This window comes from Haliotis rubra, unplaced genomic scaffold (assembly GCF_003918875.1).
Source record: "Haliotis rubra isolate DU_JTF1 unplaced genomic scaffold, ASM391887v1 Scf626, whole genome shotgun sequence".
Lineage (NCBI taxonomy): Eukaryota > Metazoa > Mollusca > Gastropoda > Lepetellida > Haliotidae > Haliotis > Haliotis rubra.
In genome coordinates, this window is record NW_025767331.1 from 279,534 (window position 1) to 303,142 (window position 23,609).

Genomic DNA, 23,609 nt, shown 5'->3' on the forward strand with positions numbered 1-23,609 from the left:
AGTGAGTGAATATAATTTTACGCCGCTTTTAGCAATATTCCAGCAATATCACACCAGAAATGGCCTTCACACATTGTACCCATGTGGGGAATCGAACCCGGGTCTTTGGCGTGACGAGCCAATGCTTTAACCACTAGGCTACCTCACCGCCCCGACAACGATAGTGAATCAGAGACTTGAGGAGTGAGTGAGTGAGTGATACAAAGTGATGATACAAAGTAAATGGGCTTCAAACATTGTACGAATGTGGGGAATCGAAATCGGGTCTTCGGCGTGAAGGGCGAACGCTTTAACCACGAGGCTACCCAACAGCCCCACTTGAGCAGTGAAGTATATTTTCAAAACACCGTAATCGTATTCGGGTTGGACTTCATTTATATTCGCATGTCATACTTTTTTCTCTGAGTAATAAATTATTCTACAAAAATCAAACTGTTAAGTGTTCACCACATCCGCAGGCTACAACAATTTCAAAGGCATGCAGTTTCAACATTCAAAGCGAGACTCTTGAAGAAACGCTACAGTTACCTCCCTTACATTGCGGCCTACTCGGAACCTGTTGTGAGTTTTCTCTGTGCAGAACTTGGTTCATTATTTCTTTTTATCTTGAGGGACATTGCGTGTCGTCCTTGACCTTTTGACTGACACACTTCGCTGAACCCTCGCACACCGACAACAGCGCTGTCTCGCTTGACACTGTAGCGAGAAACTGCACATCGACTGAGCGTTTCAAACATGTCGTCCAACATGTTTTTGTACTGGGGGTCTGGGAGCATTCCCTGTTGGAAACCCATGTTGGTTCTGGAAGAAAAGGGATTCTCGGGCTACCCGAATAAGAAGATTTCCTTCAGCGACAAGGAGCACAAGTCGGAGGAGGTCTTGAAACTCAACCCACGGGGTCAGGTAAGCGATGTAATGTTATGTTATGGGGCTTAAAATGCATCGACACCGCTGTTCCTTTGCATCGTTTGAGGTCCGGAATATGAGAACCTGTCTATCAGAAATACATAGGCATAACAAAACACGAAATGTTCTGAAGAGAGCTTTGATAGGTACACTTACGTACGTAATGATAAAGCGGTGACACGGCAAAGTGTCGCCTATATATGTTACAGAGAAGGACTATGTATATTAGTTGAAAGGGTTGTTGAATTGCTTAGTCACGATGTCCGATATTTTGAGAAACTGTCTATAGCTTAGGCTTAACAAAACACTAAATGTTATGAGGGGAGCTTTGAGAGATATATACTTACTTATGCCTATTGATTAAACGGTGACACGTCAAAGTGTCGCCTATGTTATGTTATGGAGTTCACTATTCGTTGAATGGGTTTTTAAATTGCTTAGTCACGATGTCCGATATATGAGAAACTGTCTATAGCATAGGCCTCACAAAACACTAAACATTATTAAATGAGCTTTGAGAGGTTATACGTACTGACGTATTGACATAACTGTCGCCTATGTTATAGAGTGGACTATTCGTTGAGTGGGGTTTTAAATTGCTTAGTCATGATGTCCGATATATGAGAAACTGTCTATAGCATAGTCCTTACAAAACACTAAATATATTATGAAGGGAGCTTTGATAGGTACACTACACTTAAAATGCCGCTCGGTAATTCCGCGCACCTAAGCACATCGATCGCAACACGGCAACTAACGACTCTTATTTTTTGTGGTTTACGTGACTAAACATGCTAGTATGCATCATATTTACCTAGAAATATAACATTCTAACGTTGCATTATTCCATATGACAGAGGTACAGATAAGCTGCGTATCAGCGTAAATTACGCAAATATTTATGTGAAAACTCAATTCCTATTACGTCTGTTGCGTACAAGTACGCTTGTATTTTTGTAAATACTCAATAAATTTGATTGTAAATGCGTACACAGAAAACTGTCAAATCTTAGCTTGCGTACCAGTGGATAGATTAAGCAACTGAGGTATATTTAGAGGTTCTATTTCGGCACATGAACACTCAACTAGCAGTCTTTCATATCGTTTCTCATATTACAGATCAAATATAAATAACAAACACTAACATTTAAACTTTATTATTTTTTAACAATTAATGGAAAAAGGCAAAATACCCGATTGATTTTGAGTGAGGTGAGTACAATTTGTTTGGTTACTCAAAGGAAAATAAGGATACCCAATTGAGATGAAGACAAGCGGGTACATAACTCAATGACCCAAAAAGTTATCTGTAACTCTGCCATATGGTTGACCTTACCGGCGTTCTGACGACATCGCTTGGTGTCCGGTAATTCTGCGCAGCAACTGATGCGAATAACATCCAGCTGGAGATCCGAAGTATGGAAGCATATTAGAGTCAGATTATTTTCAAAAATCACTTCATCAATGTAAGGAGGAGTGTTTCATATTAAATCCAATTATGAATGATGAAAAAAAAGGTTTTAAAGTCTGAATGAAAACGAATTTTCATAAAACTGTCAATTTATCTGTCAGTTACTGTTATTTACTTACCTTTAGTGATAAAAAGCCAGTCCCTTGTAGAAATGTCCCGATTTCAAGCGTAAATGTGGCAGCAGACGATCTGCGCAGAATTACCGGACGCGCGGAATTACCAGACTCTCTTGTATTGATTATACGGTGACACGCCAAAGTGTCGCCTGTGTTATGTTACGGAGTTCACTATTCGTTGAGTGGGTTTTTAAATTGCTTAGTCATGATGTCCGATATATGAGAAACTGTCTATAGCATAGGCCTCACAAAACACTAAACATTATTCAATAAGCTTTGAGAGGTATACGTACTGACGTATTGATATAACTGTCGCGTATGTCCGATATATGAAAAACTATCAAAACACTAAATATTATGAAGGGAGCTGTGGTAGGAAGTTACTGCAAATGCCCTTCTCAGAAAAGTCACTGAAAACGATGTGTGTTTTATCTATATTTTTCATATGAACTTAATTTGGCATGAAATTTATCAGTTTTGTCGTTGGAGGGTGACATGAGTAATAGAAGCGTGAGACTCAAGTCAAAGGCGTAAGAGTTGGCAGATATGCAACATGTCTCCTTCGACGCCAACCCTATGAGTACAGAGACATTATGTCACAGCTACATATGCAGCTATCAGACTGTAACATGATGCTTGACCAACAGTACAACATGTGCACGACTCCCTCATTCAAGAGATTATATTAAACAGCCTCATCATAACCTTTTTAAATATGTGTGTATGTTAACATGAATACATGTATATGAATATATACTTAACAAAAAAAGTTAAGGACCACCCCCGATTTCCAATATTAAAGTATTCAATAGTTTATGTTATAATCCATATAATACTTAAATATTGAATATTGGGGTGGTCCTTAACTGTTTTTAAATATATTTCGTCCGAAGCCAACTAAACTGTGCTTTTTCAGTTCTACCACGAATCTCAATTATTGAGAATCACTAAGTTAAGATTAAGACGCTAACATCGTCATTTTTTTTAAAAGAAAAGAGAAGGATTATATGTTTTTGCGTGTGTTGTTTAACGCCGTCACACGGTAATATTCGTGCTATATGACAGATGTCTGGAAATATTCGAGTCTGGACAAGCCCAGCAACATTCCTTATCATTGTTGTTGTAAACGTGCGCATGGTGATAATGATGTTTGTTGTTTACATTTGGTTTTGAAATTTGTTTCAGGTGCCGACCTTCAAAGATGGCGACGTTGTTGTGAACGAGTCCGGCGCCATCTGTTTTTATCTTGAGGTAAACCAGAATCACAGCATTAAAGCCGACAATAGCAAATAATGTAACGCTTGTCCAGTAGTTTCGCAGTAGTCAACCCGCATGTTTCAGTTTCTAAGAACTGGCTGCTGACAATGTAACCATGTTAGGAATCGAACCCGGTCTTCAGCGTGACGAGAATTTGTTGCAGTTTCACAAACCTTAAAACAGTATAAGTACGCGTGTGTGTGGTGACTCTCAAGTGAAATATTTAGGTCACTAGCACCATGCCACTGTGGCATCGTGCAGAGGCTTACATTCAACATATACACATTATTGATCTCTGATCGTGCGTGATACATATAGATCTGGCAGAGGTAGTTCGTGTATAGACATGTATACCAGGCCTATAGTGGGAGAGCTCGTCACCACTCGCGACTTTCCGGTCTGTTTCATATAACGAGGGGTGTTGTCAAATCGCGCCATGTTCACGTTAAATCAAGACCAACTCGGGACATTCCGTGACAACTTGAAGAGGGTCACGGAGAGACCGAGAACAAGTGGCCTGATTCACTGACATTCAGTAGTCAACGTGCTGAGTTTCACGTTGTCGTCTTGAGACTGAAATAGATATATTGCAAGTGATTCCGTGTCACTGATTGTAATTATTTTTGTGGTTTGCATATAAAACTGAAATATTTGATAAGTTAAGGTGGTATTTAGAAGCTGGTACGATGAACATCCTTCATGCATATACACTCCTTGTTCACTTGTTTAGCACTTGCTTAATAACGGGATTAGCATCTACACAGAAACGTCGGATCCATTGCAAAAAAGAAGTTGTCTATCCATTAAAAAATCGTTCCCATTCAAGCATACTAACGGTCTACAGTTTTCTAATTGGATGATAATAAAACGTGAAGCATTCAGTTGCCTTATCTCGTGTTTGTTTCTGTTCTAATGAATATAAGTAATGTTGGTAAGTAATGCTGGTTTGTTGAGGTATTTTTACACCAATTTGTAGTTTGTCTCACAGTCCCTGGACCCTGTTTATTTCCCATCAGCGCAGCACGTGCTGCAAAACCATAACTGAAGAAGACCAGAATCTACAACATTACCGGGTCCCTTTTCTGTTTACATGTATGCAGTTACTTTTTTCTGTGAAAAGTATTTATTTAGAAATACTGTCTGTCAAAGGTATGTAATTAGTGTTATTTGCTTTAATATAGTGCTTTTTCTGGTTTGTTATTTGTGCACCGAAACGCATAAAATTGTGTTACCAGTTATAAAATGCATGCGTTGTTGGATATAATTAAAAGTCCTGCACTTCGCTTGAGACCTAACGCGCCAGCACAATACAATGTTGAATTAATGACCCTCAGATGATGATGATCATTATTTTCATGGTCATGATTTGGAGATTTTACGTGCGCTATTCGATATGATGCGTACTTCGCACTTGGTGACCCTCAGCAGCATTCGTGACCAACTCCACACTCCGGCACAGCGATGACTTAGCATAACATCACTGCCACAGGCTAATTTGCACATCACGTGACCGGACTTTTCTCTTGTTTGTAATCAAACGCGCATATTCATAATAAGAAGAGACTGGACTCACAAAAGCTTTTCGGCGCTCTCTTCATAATGTTTTACATTGTTACATTTATATTCTTCTACAGCTGCGACAGTTAGGTCTATGCCAGTACATATTATGATATCAAACTGGCTGCATCGTTTGCTCTCCGTCGGCTTCGATGACAGCACGTGGAGCCGTACAACCTATGTAAACAAAGGATCGCTACGCAAATCGAAATAGTGTTACCTGTTTTTGGATATTTTCTCAGTGAAACTAAACCATTCTATTAAAGATGTTTAGTTAGATGTGTAGACTCGTCAAAAATAAAAGAGTAAAAGGAATCTGTACATTATATTGAATGGACATTGCAAGATGTGACGAATCGTCACATTTTTCTGGCCTGTGGCAGAGGTACCATGCTGGCTTGCCGCATTGAACTCTGGGTAGGAGAGTGGACCAACTCGTGCTATTCCGAGACAACCTTGGAGGTTACGGAAAGGGGCGAGTGGTGCCGAACGCCCCAGCAGGCCCACGTCTGCAAGACCCTGACCAATCAGAAGGAAGTCTGTGCAGAGTTATTATTTGTATGAAGGTTTTGTTCATTGTAACAAATAAATTTATAAGAATATGTCACAATCAGCTATGGTTCTTTATATTTGACCTTGGAGTTAACAGTGTTTGAAGAGAGTGAGTGAGGATGGTTTGACGTAGTATGTGATACAGACCCTGAAACAAATATATACAAGAAAGCCCATGGAAGTCTAGAATATGTGACAAGTCTAGATTTCCAGGGAAACGTTACAGGAAATGAAAATGAAAAAAGTCTCAGGGCTCTTTTTCATTTTTTTATTATGAACAGTCATATCTGTAAAATATAATAGCTGCTTTGGGCAATATCACGGCGAGGGACACCAGAAATGGGCTTCACACATTGTACCCATGTGGGGAATCGAACCCGGATCTTCAGCATGACGAGTGAACGCCTTAACCATATCTTCCTCGAACTTGAACGTTTTGTTTGGAAATGTATCTTATTCAAAATACTTTTATTTTGCAGAACAAATTTTCAGACAGCGGAACAAAACTGCTTCCAGGCGACAATGCCGAGCGAGGGCGAGTCTTGCAGAGAATTTTCGAGGTGAGGTAAACCTGCATATGTCGAAGTTCAAGATATGAACAAGTTTAACTTATCTTAAACCTATTTGAACCCCCTATGTGTAAACATTCCCTTCGCGGTAATTTTGCATTCTACCGTAATGTTGCATCTTTGCTACTAAATTAATGCCTGAATCTTTGTTAGACAGCAAAGGTGTTAATTGTGACCTAAGACAAGCTGATTTTGATTGCCCTTACACTTGAATAGCTGATTGTTTTTACACTAGTATAACTGATTGTGATTGAGTGCTAGTGTAAGTGATTATTGCTTCGTTCCGGTATAACTGATCGTGACTACTGGTTCCTAGTATAGCTGACCGTGACTGTATACTAGTATAGCTGACCGTGACTGTATGCTAGTATAGCTGACCGTGACTGTATACTAGTATAGCTGATTGTTACTGTAGACTAGTATAGCTGACCGTGATTGTATACTAGTATAGCTGATTGTTACTGTAGACTAGTATAGCTGACTGTGACTATAGACTAGTATAGCTGACCGTGATTGTAGACTAGTATAGCTGACCGTGACTATAGACTAGTATCGCTGATTGTTACTGTAGACTAGTATAGCTGACCGTGACTGTATACTAGTATAGCTGACTGTTACTATAGACTAGTATAGCTGACCATGACTGTATACTAGTATAGCTGACTGTGACTATGGACTAGTATAGCTGACCGTGAGTGTATACTAGTATAGCTGACTGTGACTGTAGACTAGTATAGCTGACCATGACTGTATACTAGTATAGCTGACTGTGACTATAGACTAGTATAGCTGACTGTGACTGTATACTAGTATAGCTGACCATGACTGTAGACTAGTATAGCTGACCGTGACTGTAAATTAGTATAGCTGATTGTGATTGTATACTAGTATGGCTGACCATGGTTGAACACTAGTATAGCTGATTGTGACTGTATACTAGTAGAGCTGATTGTGACTGTATGCTAGTATAGCTGACCGTGACTGTATGCTAGTATAGCTGACCATTACTGTATACTAGTATAGCTGACCGTGAGTGTATACTAGTATAGCTGATTGTGATTGTATACTAGTATAGCTGACCGTGGTTGAACACTAGTATAGCTGATTGTGATTGTATACTAGTATAGCTGACCGTGGTTGAACACTAGTATAGCTGATTGTGATTGTATACTAGTATAGCTAATTGTGACTGTATACTAGTATAGCTGACCGTGACTATATTAGTATAGCTAATTGTGATTTTATACTACATTTTTGTTGTATAGCTGACCGTGACTGTATGCTAGTATAGCTGATTGTAATTGTATACTAGTATAGCTGATTGTGAACGTATACTAGTGAGCTATTGCCGGTTAACTGTTATACATTCATTATACTATTTAAACCGCCTATATATGTTCTGTTTACCAATCGTATTTTGTTTTGCTTCTGCTACAGGTATCTAATGTGGACAGTAACCTCATCACAAACATCATTCATTACAGATTCAGAACTGATAAAGACAAGCTTGATCATGTAAGTAGTGTCAGACTTGTCGAGTAGCCACCCCAGAGATTATCGTGCACTGTTTAGTTTACGTCTCTCTCAGCAACATTCCAGCAACATCACGGCGGGGGACGCCATAAATTGACTTCACACATTGTACCCATGTGGGGAATTGAACCGGGTCTTCTATGGGACGAGCCAACGCTTTAACCACAAGGCTACCCCACCGCCCCGGTTATCGTACAGAACATGTCTGTCACTGAAGAGAAGCTAGGGCTTCAGGACATATTTTCCTTCTCTCAGAAGGGCAAAGACAAAAAAAAAAATTATATCACAGAAATTTGAACATTCAGTGCAGTGTATTTCTTGAAACACCAACACAACAGAGAGAAAACATATCTGCCTGCCTTGCTCCAAATGATGTGAGATGGATATACTTACTGGTGCTCCGCATTAAGTGGATAAAACACCTACTGGTCCGGTTAGTTGGGCATCCATGTTGAACAGCGGGATAGTATTTCAGATGACAAGGACTGTCACAGTTAAATCCCTCGAAGGTACTACAAGCATATACACATCACCGTATAATTTACTGACCCGTGAAGATCCGGGTTAGAATGAACCTTCATTAAATTACATTTGTGACGTCATTCCATTGTCTGTTCGCTCCATTACTTTTCAGGAATGGAGCGATGTGTACCAGTTTCAAAATAAAACCTTCATTTTGTCGTTTTGACATTTAATTTTGATAACAGAAATATTCCCAATACTTCGAATGTAATTTAAGTAGGGTAATATCCTCGTAACTCTCCATTCCTTAAAAATAATGTGCCTCGGCTCCTCAGGGGTCTCGGCTCCATTATTTTTAAGGAATGGAGAGTTACTCAGACATTACCCTCTACGTAACCCATGCTTGTCGTAAGAGGCGGCTAACGGGATCGGGTGGTCAGGCTAGCTGATTTGGTTGACACATGTCATCGGTTCCCATCTGCGCAGATCGATACTCATGCTGTTGATCACTGGATTGTCTGGTCCAGACTCGATTATTTACAGACCGCCGCCATATAACTGGAATATTGCTGTGTGCGGCGTAAAGCTAAACTCACTCACTATAATTTACCACTTTGGTGGACCGAACCCACCGATTAATGTGCAGCACCCGAACCCCTATGGATCATAAACTGTCAGTGGATCCTGTTATAAAGTAAAGGACACCACTCTCAAATTAAATGACTTGTATATTTGACCATGCTGCCGGACTCGCTAATGTAAACAATATTCTGTGGTGTAAGTACACCTTCGATGCTGAAGATCGCCTGTAAAGTCCATAACCGTCTGACTGGTGATTTCACATTCCACCTGGGATCGTTGCTCATAGGGTCAGTCACCGGGTTTTGTCGCCAGTTCTCACAACACTTACACGTGTTTCCAGTATATACAGTCTGGGTTAGAAATCCATACCCTTCCTACCCAAACTCTAACCCCAACTCCTTCGCACCACCTCCCTCTAATGGACCGCCTCCGTGGTGTAGTGGTTAGAGCGTCCGCCCGGAGAGTGGAAGGTCGCGGGTCGATCCCCGACCGCGTCATACCAAAAGACGCTCGGCATTAATGGGTACAACAAGGACTGGTCGGCTCGGAGTCAGTATAATGTGTCTGAGTGGGGTATTCATGCTTCACTGCGGCATGGTATCTCAGTGGGCTAGCACTACAAAACCAGCTGAAGTCTGGGCTAGTACAAGCAGCCGCACATACACATACACACGCATGCACGTCGTCATAAGAGCGAAATATTCTCAAGCACGACGTTAAACCCAATTTCACCTCACCTCACCTCACCTCCCTCTAATGTGCAGTGGTCTAAATGTATTTTCTTGTATTTCAGGAGCTGTTGGCCACAAAGTACGAGAGTCTTCGGACGGAGTTGAAGATATGGGACGGTTACCTCGCGTCTGTACGTATTGTCACTTATCCCTTAGCATACCTGGTATAGTGCTCAATATACCACGGTCCATTTTCCTAAAGGGATTGATTCCGTATTCTGACCCCACAAGTACATGTGTACAAAATTGACACAGGCACAGATAGACACACACACACACTCTCTCTCTCTCATATTTGTATGAATTTTACAATCGGAAGTTTGCCAGGAGGGGGGGGGGGGGGACTACGGGATGGTTTGGCTGTTACTTGTTTGTTGTTTTGCTCTCTCTCTCTCTCTCTCTCTCTCTCTCTCTCAGTTGTTTCCCCCCAATTGCAAATCGCTAGTTGATTCTCAAAATCACTAGATCGAATTCCTTTATCCGATTGTCGATTTCAAGTACCTTGGACCGATTTCCCAATACACTTTATTACCTTCTACATATCTAAATATGCCAACTACGTATATAGTTCTTGAATCCACCTTAACACTTCTATAGAATACCGATTGTGTTATTATAAATACGAGGAGAAATTGGTGAATAGTATCTGCATACGACCATTCCAATCAATACCTTAACCTTACCTTAATATATGCCTTTCTTACTACAGAGCGGAGGCTACGTCGTCGGCAGCAACTTCACCATGGCGGATGTCTACTTCTTTCCGTATATTGCCTTCGGGGTGAGACTCGGCCTTGACCTCTCTAAATATCCCGCCATCGCTGCCTACTACGACAAGGTCAAGGACAGGCCATCCGTGAAAGCATCATGGCCGCCACACTGGGCTGAGAAGCCCGGTGACTCTACAATGCTTGGGTCCGTGTGAGGAGTTGATATTGACGACACAGGTGTTGCTTTCCAGTATATTATTCCAGTCTTACTTTCAGTTCTTTAGCTTTAGTTACGCACCTGCTATAATCATAGTATCCGCATATTGCAGACGATGTTTAGTTTTACAATGATACAACTGCCTGTGGTTGTGGTTTGTGTTGGTTCAACTTAACACCATTAACGGCATACTGACTGTAACGTATGTAATTCACCCAATGGCACATGGATGTGCCAGTAGTGTTTGGCGCAGTAATTCGCTTGGTGTTCGATGGTCGTGAACCATCCAGAAGTCCAAGATTCAAAACGAATATGACACTTGATTTGTTCAAAACAATGCTCCTAAAATATAGTGGTATTAAACTGGCGCCAGATTCACTTTTGAACCCGAACATCCAAACCCTATAGGCAAGAATCCATGGCAGCATCGAGGCGGAGGAGTAGCGTTTGCTCGTCACGCCGAAGACCTGGGTTCGATTCCCCACATCAGAGACCATATAATAGATCTATTATATGGTCTCTGCCCACATAGATGCAATGTGTGACGCCCAATTCTGGTGTCCCCCGCCGTGATGTTGCTAGAATATTGCTATAAAGCGGCGTGAAACCAAATTCACTCACTCACCTTGCAGCATCGCCCTTTTTGGAAAATATTCACGATTGTATTATTATGATGGATGCCTTCCTGCTTCATCAGTTTTCATCATCAACATACTGGTTATGTTTGGTATGTGTTGTTTTGGGGTTTGTTCTTTCTTTTTGGTAACGGCATCTTTTATTTTCAGCAGACAGACTGAAATGGTATGATTATATATGCTGTTGGGGAAAAGTTACATTTGCACCGTTATATGTAGTGCTTTCTTTGTTGTTTTATAAAATAATGCATTCCAGACCCTCCGGTGTTTTTGTGTTGTTCGCTGGCCGTGACTTTCGGTATGGTGCACGACTCGTTGAGCTACCGAAAGTTGATCGTGTTACCACAAGGGCTCGATGCTCGTGCTGTTCATATAGCTGGAATATAGCACGAGTGCGGCGGTAAACAACAAACCAACCAGCGTTGCTCATGATATCGATCATTTTAGAAATTTTAGGGATTTAGAAAATAACGAAATGCCTTTCATGTATTCTGCAGTCTTTAGCGGTGTTATTAGGGCTGGGGTAGATACAGCCACTAATCTGTTAATTCGAGACCCATTTTACATAAAGGTCTCGGACGAAATGAGCTGCAGATTTAATACCAACGCATACTGTTAATCACTAAAGCTGCACATTAAGAATTAATGGCAGTCTACGTAAACTTAGGCACAGTATTATTCGTTTGTACACTGCTATATACCGAGTCTAACAAACCCAAGTAGAAGGTCGGGTCAGTTAACCTTTTCGACTGACCAATCAGAACACAGCTTACCAAATCGCGAAAGTTCACATTCGCACATACCGTTTGAACCTTTACCTAAAATACTCGAACGATTCCGAATGCTACTTTCCTCACGATCGCTTCCGAGTGATACACATGGAGGACGCAATGAGTAAACAATCGCAGAAAATAGCGGTTTTTTTGTCAATATTCAAGGATGTCATCTTGCGAAAATATAAGATAATAGGAACAATGTCATGAGAAACCCCTGGGCGTATATACTGCAGGTCAAATATCCGTGTTTCATGCGGATTTTCGTTTGATAGATCAGTGTCAGCGACCAGGGAAGAGAAAATCCAAAAACCGTTTTGTAAGTCCCGCCGAACCCTAACAAGTAGACGTTGTCTGATTGGTTAAATCCGTTCGGTCGTCTCGCGTTTAATTGGACTGTCAATTGTCGCTCAAAGGTTAGCTGACGCGGCCTTCTACTTTGTTTTGTTCGACTCAGTATATAGCAGTGTAACGAATAATTCTGAGCCTAAGTGTACTTAGACTGGAATGAATGGGAGAATTGTGTAAAGCGTTAGCATAAGAAATATTCCGGTTTGTTCCACACGCACTCGTGTCTTTGCGGGGATTTAAGATTAAAAAAACAATTTTAGATTTCAACACACACACACACACACACCACACCACACCACACCACACCACGGGACTCGAAGTACTTCACAATACAATACATCATGACAAGGCCGGGCACTTCGGTGTACCCCACCTGACTGCTTTGCCGATCGCTACGCTACCATTGCATGCAATCGATTAAACTTAATGTAAACATATTCATGGACGGTTGGCCTATCGATAACCACTCATGACACCTACCAATTCTTTATTGTTATTTCTGCAAGTCGATTGAAAGCCGATTTTGACCCTCAACTTAACGATCTGGTCACAAGTGGATGACGATAGGTCCGCACAAAGCGGGGATGTGGTCGAACCAAGCCCTCTGATTCTTTTGATTCAACTATACCTGTTCTCGGAATGCCAGTGGGACCCAAATACAATACGAAGCAAAAGCCCGAACAGTTGAAAGTGAAACTCATTTCAAATATTACATATTTATATACGGTGTCTGCATCATAAATTACATCATAAGCATATAATACTCAAGTGAAACGTTCACAGATATAGTAAGACTTCCCATGGCTATGGAAATAGTTTCTGTAGAACGCGTCTACAGATGTGGTGCTGTTGCATGATGAGAAAAGTGTCATGTCACCAAAAATACGTACCAGTTTGTGGTATGTAGAAAACCGACACTTTTGGTCAAGATGATACTTGTTTTTTAGAAGTAGACTTTTTGTTTGAAGTAAATCTTTCTTCTTAGCAACGAAGACGAACAGACACAGCATGACAAAGTTCAACACAACCCTCGCAGCGCCAAATCAATCACACTTAACATAGGCGGATCCGGGGGTGGGGGGTTGGGTGCCCCCACACCCCTTTGTGCTGAAAGTTTGTTAAATGACCATTGAAACTCGGGTGAAAATGAAGTGTGCACCTCTCCTTTTATCAATAGTGTGGACCCCCCCTTTCTCAAAAAAGCTGTATCCGCCCCTGCTTAAGATTGCTTATTAGCAACGGAGGCGAGCAAACAACATGTATAGCACGATCCACAATACAATTTTGGCGCTATAACATGATTCTATCCCCCACATAGCTTCTTGGCAATACAGACGAGCAAGCAAAACGTATGGCCGAGATCCATGAAACAGTAATGGCACTATAAAGCCTATCGCAATTCCTACACTGTTAACTGCGCCAAGGTAACCACTGCAGACTTGGGGACGATAATGGGGTACTGGGATACAGTTCTTAATAAACGTAATCTAATCTAATCGCTTGTCACACTGATAATGTACTATTGAAGATCCGGGTTAGAATTGGTCTTCAGCAACCCATGCTTGTCGTAAGAGGCGACTAACGGGATCGAGTTGTCAGGCTCGCTTACTTGGTTGACACATGTCATCGTATCCCAACAGCGTTGATCGATACTATTCTTGTTGATCACTGGATTGGGATATTGCTGAGTTCGGCGTTAAACAACAATCAATACCCCACAAAGCACAACGATACTTTTTAAAGGAAGGTTCATTTTGAGTAGTACCATCTCTGTGCAGCAAACTGACCCGTGCTGTCATCCGGGACTGTTCATACTGAAGACTATAGTTTCACACGCATAAAATTACCAGCGTCGTGAGCATGTACTAGTTGCTCGGATATATGCGCTATATAAATATCCTATAATTATAATAAAATTCAATCATTACAAAACTGCTTGGAGGTATGTTATATACCAAATATTACGATATCGCTAACATGAGAATTCGCAAGGCTCATAAATGAAGTTGATGTTTATATTTCTCAAACAAGACATATCTGGATGTGCGAGGGCCCTGTTGTCTCAGGAGATCCAATTCGCTGTGCAGACTTTCGTATCTCAGGCCTGCCAGAAACCTATTAATCTAAGTTAGAATCGTAGAATGTCACTGAATATTTCTTGAATAGCTTGAATGAACCTGAAACTCAATAATACTTTGATTGGAAATAGAATTATTTCAAAGTTAAACCTAAAGAAATTAACAAATACCGTTATTACAAAAAGTACAACACAGATGCACGTTGCATGCCCCATTATTATTATTTCTACGTTTAGAATCATTTTACATTACAGTTTACATACAGTAATTATACTTTCATTGTTTCACAGAACCCTTCATAGTCACGCATTCTATTATTTCCCTATGAATTGAACCAAATGGCGTACTGACACCAACGCTGCAAGAATGGAGGTTTATGTTTCAATCACGGCACTTATAATTTGTTGTTCAACATAAGAGGTGATTCTATATAACTGCTTTAGGCTTATCATTAACACATTAATATTTGTTTTATCGTGAGTGGATACCCTATAGGTAGGTCATTAGAGTAACCTCCCTTGATTCGCTTTTGAGTTGTTTCTATCCTGCCTTTCTGTCTCTTGTACATAACTGTTGACAAGTCAACCAGAATATCCAGGCCACCTATACCACTGGCCAGTCAGCATGTTAGGGTCTCTATGTCGACATGTCCGGTTCAGAGTTACTTCTCCACAACTTGGACGATTGTGTAGCCGCAAGTGCTCGTCACTGACCGGTGCGTCTGCAGACATGCACCTCCATTGGGCGTCAGGGAGCGCTCCGTGCTGGAAGGTGATGCTTGTCCTGGAGGAGAAAGAACTGAGAGATTATCCCAACAAGAGGCTGAGGTTTACCCTCGAAGACCTGAAGTCTGATGAGGTTAGGAAACTGAATCCGCGAGGGCAGGTAAGATTGGAGGCGCCAGATACCATAGGCTATCTTTTCTATCGTCACCGCTTAGCTGTGTTTCGCCTTTTTATGAAACGTGATTTTTCACTCTGATACGGCAACGCACTTCCTGCAGAGTCGTATCATATCGAAGAAAACTGGGTTTTTTTATCATATATTATTACACAAAGTATACGTTAGTCGTTGTCATTAAAAGTTTTTTTGTTCAGTTTAAATTTGTTTATTATGTATACAAACAAAAGTATATTTTTTAGTCTGCCTTCTCGTATTTGCTATAAAAGATACCGTTTCTTTCTGCTCATGTGCTATGAAAATGCTGGTTCTCTCTATGACAATAGTGGGTAAATCATCTGGTTGTAGTTACACAATGGTCATGGAAAATAGCATGTGTCTCTGCTAAATGTATAGTGTTGTGTTATTCAGGAATGTAAACTATTAATTATACCAAATTGTATTAAGAAAGTAAGATTGTTTATGGATAACAACTTCCATTATATATATAATAAAAGAAGTTGTTATCCATAAACAATCTTACTTTCTTATTAGTCACCAACTTCTAAATGCCAAGGAAACAGATCAAATTGTATCAGTTAATCAAATGTTATACATTACGACTGTGTATTCAAAACGTTTGTGGTTACTGGATGGACGTTGAATCTAAATTTGTATTACCAAAACAAAAGCAGTACTATTGCATGAACACAAGTGATGGAAAGAGGAAGTAAAGATTCAGCAACATTTTATGGAGATAAAGGAACAAGTTGTCTTCTACCAAGTTGTTTTGTTTCCCCCATGCAGGTGCCGATCTTCCAAGATGGCAGCACGGTGTTAAAGGAATCTGGTGCTGTGTGTCTGTACTTGGAGGTATAGTTCCTTTAACGAGAGTATTCAAAACACTGTACAGTCTGAGTTAGTGAGTTTAGTTTTACGCCGCTTTTAGCAATATACCAGCAATAGCACGGCGGGGGACACCAGAAATGGCCTTCACACATTGTACCTATGTGGGGAATCGAACCAGCGTTCGAAATTAACGTCGGTCCTTTGGCCCGAAGCCAACTGAAAACCACTCGGGCCCACAGCTTTTGTTTTCTGCAGGTCCTTATGGCCGACAGCTTTTTCATCCGGCCCCAACTAAGAGTATTATTTCCATTTCAATATATAGTGCCTACACATTTTGATCACGACCCACAACTTTTTATGGTTCTGTGTCCTTAGGGCTTGTCGCTTTTCAGGGTTAAGGGCAAACACTGAATCGAACCCAAAGCTCCCGTAAGCCTAAGATCTCGTAACTATTCTCCTAGTAATCGTACCTCCTGTACTGTAACATTGGCTACGATAGTCGTAGCGCTATGAGAGCTTTGTGAAACGGGCCCCAGGTCTTCAGCGAGACAAGCGAACGCATTAACCACTAGACTACCCCGTCGCCTCAGAACACTGTACAGATTTGCGTCCCTTGCCAGAAGCTTGCATGATTGCTCTGATTATGAAACATTTCGTTGGTTTGTTGAGGTGTCTAATTATATCCGATGGTCGAGTTCGATAATTTTGTTGACTGCGCGGGACGATGCTCGTGAATATCAATCACGGGTTTGTCTTATCCAGACACTATTATATACGGACTACCGTCTTGTAATTGAAATAATGTTAAGTGGCGGCATGAAATAAAAAATAAGCGACACATTGTTTTTGATCAATGTGTATACAGACTCCCGCTTTCCATAACGGCTGCATTTCTTTACCGGAAATTCCATCTTGGAAAATAAATAAAATCTAAACCGAAGAAACACCAATGATAAAGATATTGGGTGTAGATACTGATGCATTTAAAACTCGACGGGATGTATAAAATTTAAAGAACAATATGATAGTGCAGCTTTTTTGTTTTCCATTCCGAACTCCCCGATTCATTATATTTTGGAAGTCAGATTCGCATGTCGGAATGCTGCCCTCTCTTGGAATCTGAAAGCTTCGAAGCTGTTTGGCTGTTTAGAGACACACCTGAGGTGGCATCCTGTGGAGATGTCCATAGATAGAGGTTCATAGATCGTATGGGAACAACAGATCTGTTTATGATGAAATGTTTCCAGTGTTTTATATGAAATGACTATTTGTGTGTCAGCCCCATCGATACCCGGGCCTGTTAGGGGGACTTTACGCCCTGCTTCATATTTGGCTTTCCTTCAACATGGCATAAAGAACCCAGTGATGTGATACGACTCGTGGATTCCTTGTAAAGCGAGATGAAGTACATGTGACTCTTTTGTTCTCAGCACAAGTTTCAGAAGCAAGGCACCAAGCTCCTCCCTGATGACTATTCACTTCGGGGCACAGTGTTGCAGAGAATGTTTGAGGTGGGTGTCAATAACTGAGACCGCAGTGTGGGGAAACTTCTTTTTGCCTATATACAGTCAGACCTCGTTAATACGAACACTTTGGTTTTTTTAAAAAAACGTTCGGATAGTGAAACGTTCGTACTGATGAAACCACAGTATATGCACCGAGTTACTTCCCCTTGATATCTTTCCTTACTATCGAGACTCTGAGGTCATAGATGAAGCCTATGTTTATGAAGGAAATTATAAGCTTGTAAAACGTTATTGCTACTACATCCCATACACCATTTAAAAGATCTAATCCTACTGTTGATAAATATGAAGTTTATTTTTATAATGTTATTCAAAAACTATGGCGATTTTTTTCCATTTGTGACATGTCATAACATGCCCGTGCCTTTTTCTTTTATATTTTCATTTTTACGTCATCAGAAAATTATTATAAAAAGATTTCTTAAATAATATGTATGGTCGCCTATTTCCCGATATCTGTTGGCTTTCCGCTCGGTAACATGACATAACAACGGAAAATATACATATGTTTTGGTGTTTGGTCCAGTGACTTATGTATATAAAGCGTGTCGTAGTAAAAGGGACTTACGTAACTACTTCAACAGAACCGAAATATAAATGAGTAAAGAGAGAATACAAAGGGACCCAGTTTTTACGTCGAGATAACCATATGTGTTCGACACAACGGCGTTCGACTGACCCTTTCTTTTGTGGTCAGTAGGTGAATTAATGGGAGAGAGGTTGAGGCAGTGAGCCTTCAGGGGTAAGGAATTGTGTGTGGTGGGGGAAATTTAGGTCTTTGAGGCACGAGTGAGTGAGTTTTGTTTTACGCCGCACTCGGAAATATTCCAGCTCTATGGCGGCGGTCTGTAATTAGTCAAGTCTGGACCAGACAATCCAGCGACCAACAGCATGAGCATCAATCTACGCAATTGGGATACGATGACGTGTGTCAAACAAGCCAGCGAGCCTGACCACCCGATACCGTTAGTCGCCTCTTACGACAAGCATGGGTTACTGAAGGTCAGTTCTAACCCGGATCTTCACGGGTCTTCAAGGCACGAAGATGAGACATGAGGGTGAGGGGCCGGTAGACTGCTGGAGAGGTGTCGTATCATTCGGGATATTTCCCTAGTATCAGTTCATTTTATCACTATATTCAGGTTTGTGGGAGTGGCGGCGAGGGCAGGCTATGTCACGATAGAGTTCAGGCAGTGCTGGGTGGAGATGAGGCGGTTGGCGAAAGTGAAATTGGGTAGGTGTAAGTGACGCTGTACTGGAGTTGAGATTAGACATGGGTCGAGATTTAGGTTAGATGGGGATGGGTGGAGATGTGTAGAGGTGGATGTTTTTAGCGGCGATATCTAGAGATGACGTGGGGCGCAGGTGGGATACATCCGGTTGTAGCGGAGATGAGACTCTGGATGGGATGGGTGAGGTGAGGTGAAATTGGATTTAACGTCGTGCTTGAGAATATTTCGCTCATATGACGACGTGCATGCGTGTGTGTGTGTGTGTGTGTGTGTGCGGCTGCTTGTACTAGCCCAGACTGAAGCTGGTTTTATAGTGCTAGCCCACTGAGATACCATGCCGCAGTGAAGCATGGATACCCCACTCAGACACATTATACTGACTCCGAGCCGACCAGTCCTTGTTGTACCCATTAATGCCGAGCTCCAGGCAGGGACGAACAAGTACCATATTTTAACGTCTTTTGGTGTGACGCGGTCGGGGATCGAACCCGCGACCTTCTGCTCTCCGGGCGGACGCTCTAACAACTACACCACGGAGGCGGTCGGATGGGATGGGATGAAGGAAAGACAGCGAAAACAATGTCCCATGTTTTCATGTCCATCTTTGTTACAACTGTAAATCTATTTGATGAAATGTTAGACTGCTTTGACTACATGCCAGACAGAAAACATCGCTCTCACAATCCTGAAGGAGGTCGCTCATGTCCGGTTCCTCTTCCCCAAGGACAAGGTTGACGAGGTAGGTTATCCTGCTTAAAGGAGAATACGAACGAAAACAAAACTTTGATATATTGTAAACAATATTCTAAAAGTCACATTCATTAAAATTGAACAAAAAGTTTGTAAAATAGCAATAAAAACACAAAAAACGCACTCGTATATCCGCCTAATACGGAAACACCCGACAGTTAATGAGCAGAGCGGGGTATCACGTGACATGACGTCATATGTGCCTGTTGCTGATGGCTTCCCCTTTGAATTTACCCTTTTGATTTGATAAATACACGAAAATGATAAGCTACTCTGTATAAAACTATACCTTGCCCGTGCCACAACAAACAACCCGACACAATGTCATTATACATTATGTACTGTTGGTGTTTCAAGTCCAGAATGATACCCAAATACAAGGCAGCTCGGAGGGAACTGCGTCTCTGGGAAGACTATTTGTCAGACGTAAGTAACTACACACTCAAGTCGCAAAGTAATATCAACATCACCATAGGTACGGCACTGGTGACCCCCAGTTTATGGCGTCACAGCTCTACAGTGTTGCGTTGTCCTTGTGTTCCGTTCCCCGACCGCGTCTTACCAAAAGACGTTAAAATATGGTACTTGTTGGTCCCTGCCTGGCGCTCGGCATTAATGGGTACAACAAGGACTGGTCGGCTCGGAGTCAGTATAATTCCGACCACGCTTTTGTCCTTATCATGTAATTTCAATGATTGCTTTTAAAATTTATTGTATACAATTTATCAAAGTATTTTTTATAGAGTGCCTGCAGTTTTAAAGATTTGAATGTTTTTATAGATGTTATTTTTAAAGTCTCTCTGTACGGGGTGGCTCGTTACAATTACGCTTATTTTGCCTTAAGTTATGTATAGTTTATATCATGTATATATTATGTATGTATGCTTTCACGAGGTGAGACTATAATAATCTGTCTGTCTGTAAGGGTTTGCCAGACTGGTCAACATCAACACCTGCATCAGTCGTGTCACAATCATACTGAACGTTAGATATACCTGAACAACGTTGTTTAAAGCGTTCTTACACCATCTCAAACTTACCTTATTAGCTGAAGTGACTAATGGAACGGTGATGTTAAATCTATTCTAAACGCCTTCAGTACTGACGGTCATGTGCCCGGTCCTCTAGTTGTTGTTGTTGTTATTGTGTTGCTGTTATTGTTTTATGCGACGACTACATCGGAACTGATGATCTAGCTCCATGACTAGATTGTTACTCGGATATCTTTGATGTTTCCTGTCATGATCCAGTGGTTTGACAAGTCAGTGGTTTGCCTCCTCCAGACTCGATTATTGACAGGCAGCAGTGTAACGCTGGGATTTTGCTAGCTGTGGTCTTATCATCTTTGATGCACTTACTCACTTGTGTATAAAGATTTTTCACAAACGGTGACATGACTGTGCCTAACCGTACCATTTTTTCATTTTGTTTAAGGACAGCGATTTTCTCGTCGGAAATAACTTCACCATGGCGGATGTCTTTTTGTTTCCATATGTGGCTTTCTTTGTACGGTATGGCCTTGACATTGGGAAATACCCCGCGATGGAGGCCTACTACAACAAGGTCAAGGACAGACCGTCAGTGAAGACAACATGGCCACCCCACTGGGCTAACGGACAAGGTGACTCGTCTGTGTTGGGATCGATATGAATAGACGGTTAAAATGTCTAGACAACTAAGATGAAGCACAGACCTTGTTACCACAGAAGTGTAAAGGGAGATCCATCAAGGCTTGCACCTATCATTATATCTGTATTAGGTACGGAGAAGCTTATGGTGCGTGTTAACGTAGTCACATGCCGAACAAGCTCTTCTGATTGACTAAACCGTTCCTTGAGTCAAAGGACAAGGTTTGCCCATTTCGGCCTTGGTATACACTATACAGATTTGATGATAAAATAAATTAGGATTTTTTAAACAAAATATTATGAAGGTTGTAATGCATGTAATAATCTGGGTTTGTTTCAGCTTGTGCATGTTGTAACATTGCTGAATAAATAGCCCAGCTAACATGACACTACTGGGCCCGTACTGGTATTATAAAGACCACAATATAGGCTTGATAACGGATCTCAGTACCGGACCAGTAACGTTTTGCACATTGGCGTGGAAATGGCCCAGTACAAATAGCAACACACTGGCGTTGTACTGGCAGTGTACTGGTCTTGTACTGGCCCCGTATGAAATTTTGTGTACTTGTACCATAGCACTTATACATTCTGGACCCTTTTGTATGAATCCACACTAGACCTGTGTCAGCCTTGACCAAGGAGACTAAATCTACATTGCTCCAGTCCATGGCCACCCAGCTGTTAAGTGGGCACTGTGAGCGAGGCGACGCGCCTCCCCTAGAGGATGCACCCAAAATTCCATGTATCATGATGTAAATAGACAGTGCAAATGTACACGAACTATGTCCATTGTTCCCCCCAAAGGAATCTAGGTTACATTTAAAATTTTATAACAGCAAACTGTTAACTGGCACGAGTTCCATAATTGATACAGTGCTAGGTATTATCTATAAAACATGTCACTAATGTGACTAATTGGAAGCAAAACCCCGCTGTATTCAATTTGCTAAACATGCTAAAAGGAAAACAAAAGGGATAAAGTAAAACATCTTTTATATCTTCTGAGTTTAAATAGCCCTTGTTGAATAATCTGTATGTTTTCTCTTAGCTTATATTCTATTTTCCTTCGTTTTGTCCAGTACCACATTACTGTAGTTAGATTGTGATAATGGAACTGCACTCAGATTTTGAATGTGGAAGGAAAAACAGTTTTGTTTGGAGCAAAACTGAATGGACCCAAAGTGGTAATAGACCTTTTCTAGTACACATTTATATTAGGCTTAAAGTTACATATGATTTATATGTTGTTTTCAAGGAATACCTACATATTTGGCCAAATGTTTTCCTGACACCTCAACCCCTCACCTCCAGCAGACGACAAAATGGCGGGCACATTTTTAACCCACAATGCAATTCAATTTACCCACAATGCACCATTTACGTTCTGGCCCTGTAGTGGCCCTGTAATGGCCCCGTACCGTATTTCATTACTGTGCCAGTACCGGACCAATAACTTTGTCCTATACTGTATGCAGCATACTGGCCCAGTAACGTAAGACAATGCCTTTAAACAATGTGATGTTGCGACTGGGCCAGTATTAAAACGATACAGTTAAGACAGTACTGTAAAATACATAATGGGCCATTTAGGTTAATTCTTAATGCCGTTACTGAAGTTACAAGTGACGAAGGGAGCCGTTATTGGCCCAGTTATGTCATGTTTGCTGGGAGGTGGTACTCTTTGAGTACGTCATTGACCGAAGTTGTTTCTCTAAGTAGTTATCGATAAAACAGTAAAAACATAGAGACTTTGTACTCATCTTTGGTCACGAACCTTTTTACTTTTGTAAAAAAAAAAAATTAACTTCGAAAAATTCCCCAACCTCAGTGGCTGACATGTCTTGAAAGTCAAAAAGGGCCTCACGCTACCTCGGTGACTGAGTGTGAGCCTTAAATTTGAAAAATGACCACACTTAAGTTTTATTTACGTCATTTTGTATGTAATTATTATGAGGGTTCCCAGGATCGACCCCATAATGGCGATCAGATGAAAGAAGCATCAGATACAGATGGTCGAGTGTTTTTCATATTTTATATATTTTTGTGTACACTTTGTATATTTGTTCCGATAATAAATATTGTTTTCAGTACAAAGTCTGACTGTTATGTAACGGGTAATTTATTTTAGAATATCTCTTCGTCTTAGCACCAAGACAGCCCGTTAACCCCGCCCTCATAAAGCTGTACCACTGCTAAAACAACAAACACCAGTTGGTTCTTCAAGAGTTGGGTTTATCGATAT

General features: G+C 41.1%; 2 protein-coding genes across 2 annotated transcripts; both read left to right on the forward strand.

Annotated features, from left to right (window-relative positions):
- Positions 1 to 516: 516 nt before the first annotated feature.
- Positions 517 to 10,964, forward strand: LOC124256376 (glutathione S-transferase A-like). Its single transcript, XM_046690378.1, has 6 exons — positions 517 to 903; positions 3,679 to 3,744; positions 6,339 to 6,419; positions 7,866 to 7,943; positions 9,799 to 9,867; positions 10,446 to 10,964. The coding sequence occupies exons 1-6, from the start codon at positions 736 to 738 to the stop codon at positions 10,659 to 10,661; spliced, it is 678 nt and encodes a 225-aa protein (XP_046546334.1). The 5' UTR covers positions 517 to 735; the 3' UTR covers positions 10,662 to 10,964.
- A 3,696-nt stretch (positions 10,965 to 14,660) lies between these two features.
- LOC124256385 (glutathione S-transferase A-like) lies at positions 14,661 to 21,733 on the forward strand. The gene is made up of 6 exons (XM_046690389.1): positions 14,661 to 15,385; positions 16,187 to 16,252; positions 17,659 to 17,739; positions 19,648 to 19,725; positions 20,094 to 20,162; positions 21,171 to 21,733. The coding sequence occupies exons 1-6, from the start codon at positions 15,125 to 15,127 to the stop codon at positions 21,384 to 21,386; spliced, it is 771 nt and encodes a 256-aa protein (XP_046546345.1). The 5' UTR covers positions 14,661 to 15,124; the 3' UTR covers positions 21,387 to 21,733.
- The last annotated feature ends 1,876 nt before the right edge of the window (positions 21,734 to 23,609 follow it).

Bases quoted from the DNA above. Each gene is read 5' to 3' on its own strand.
- LOC124256385 (XM_046690389.1), top strand. From the start codon at position 15,125: ATGTTAGGGTCTCTATGTCGACATGTCCGGTTCAGAGTTACTTCTCCA. The intron at 15,386-16,186 runs GTAAGATTGGAG...TCCCCCATGCAG, and splicing joins AACTGAATCCGCGAGGGCAG to GTGCCGATCTTCCAAGATGG. The intron at 17,740-19,647 runs GTGGGTGTCAAT...ACTACATGCCAG, and splicing joins TGTTGCAGAGAATGTTTGAG to ACAGAAAACATCGCTCTCAC.
- LOC124256376 (XM_046690378.1), top strand. From the start codon at position 736: ATGTCGTCCAACATGTTTTTGTACTGGGGGTCTGGGAGCATTCCCTGT. The intron at 904-3,678 runs GTAAGCGATGTA...AATTTGTTTCAG, and splicing joins AACTCAACCCACGGGGTCAG to GTGCCGACCTTCAAAGATGG. The intron at 6,420-7,865 runs GTGAGGTAAACC...CTTCTGCTACAG, and splicing joins TCTTGCAGAGAATTTTCGAG to GTATCTAATGTGGACAGTAA.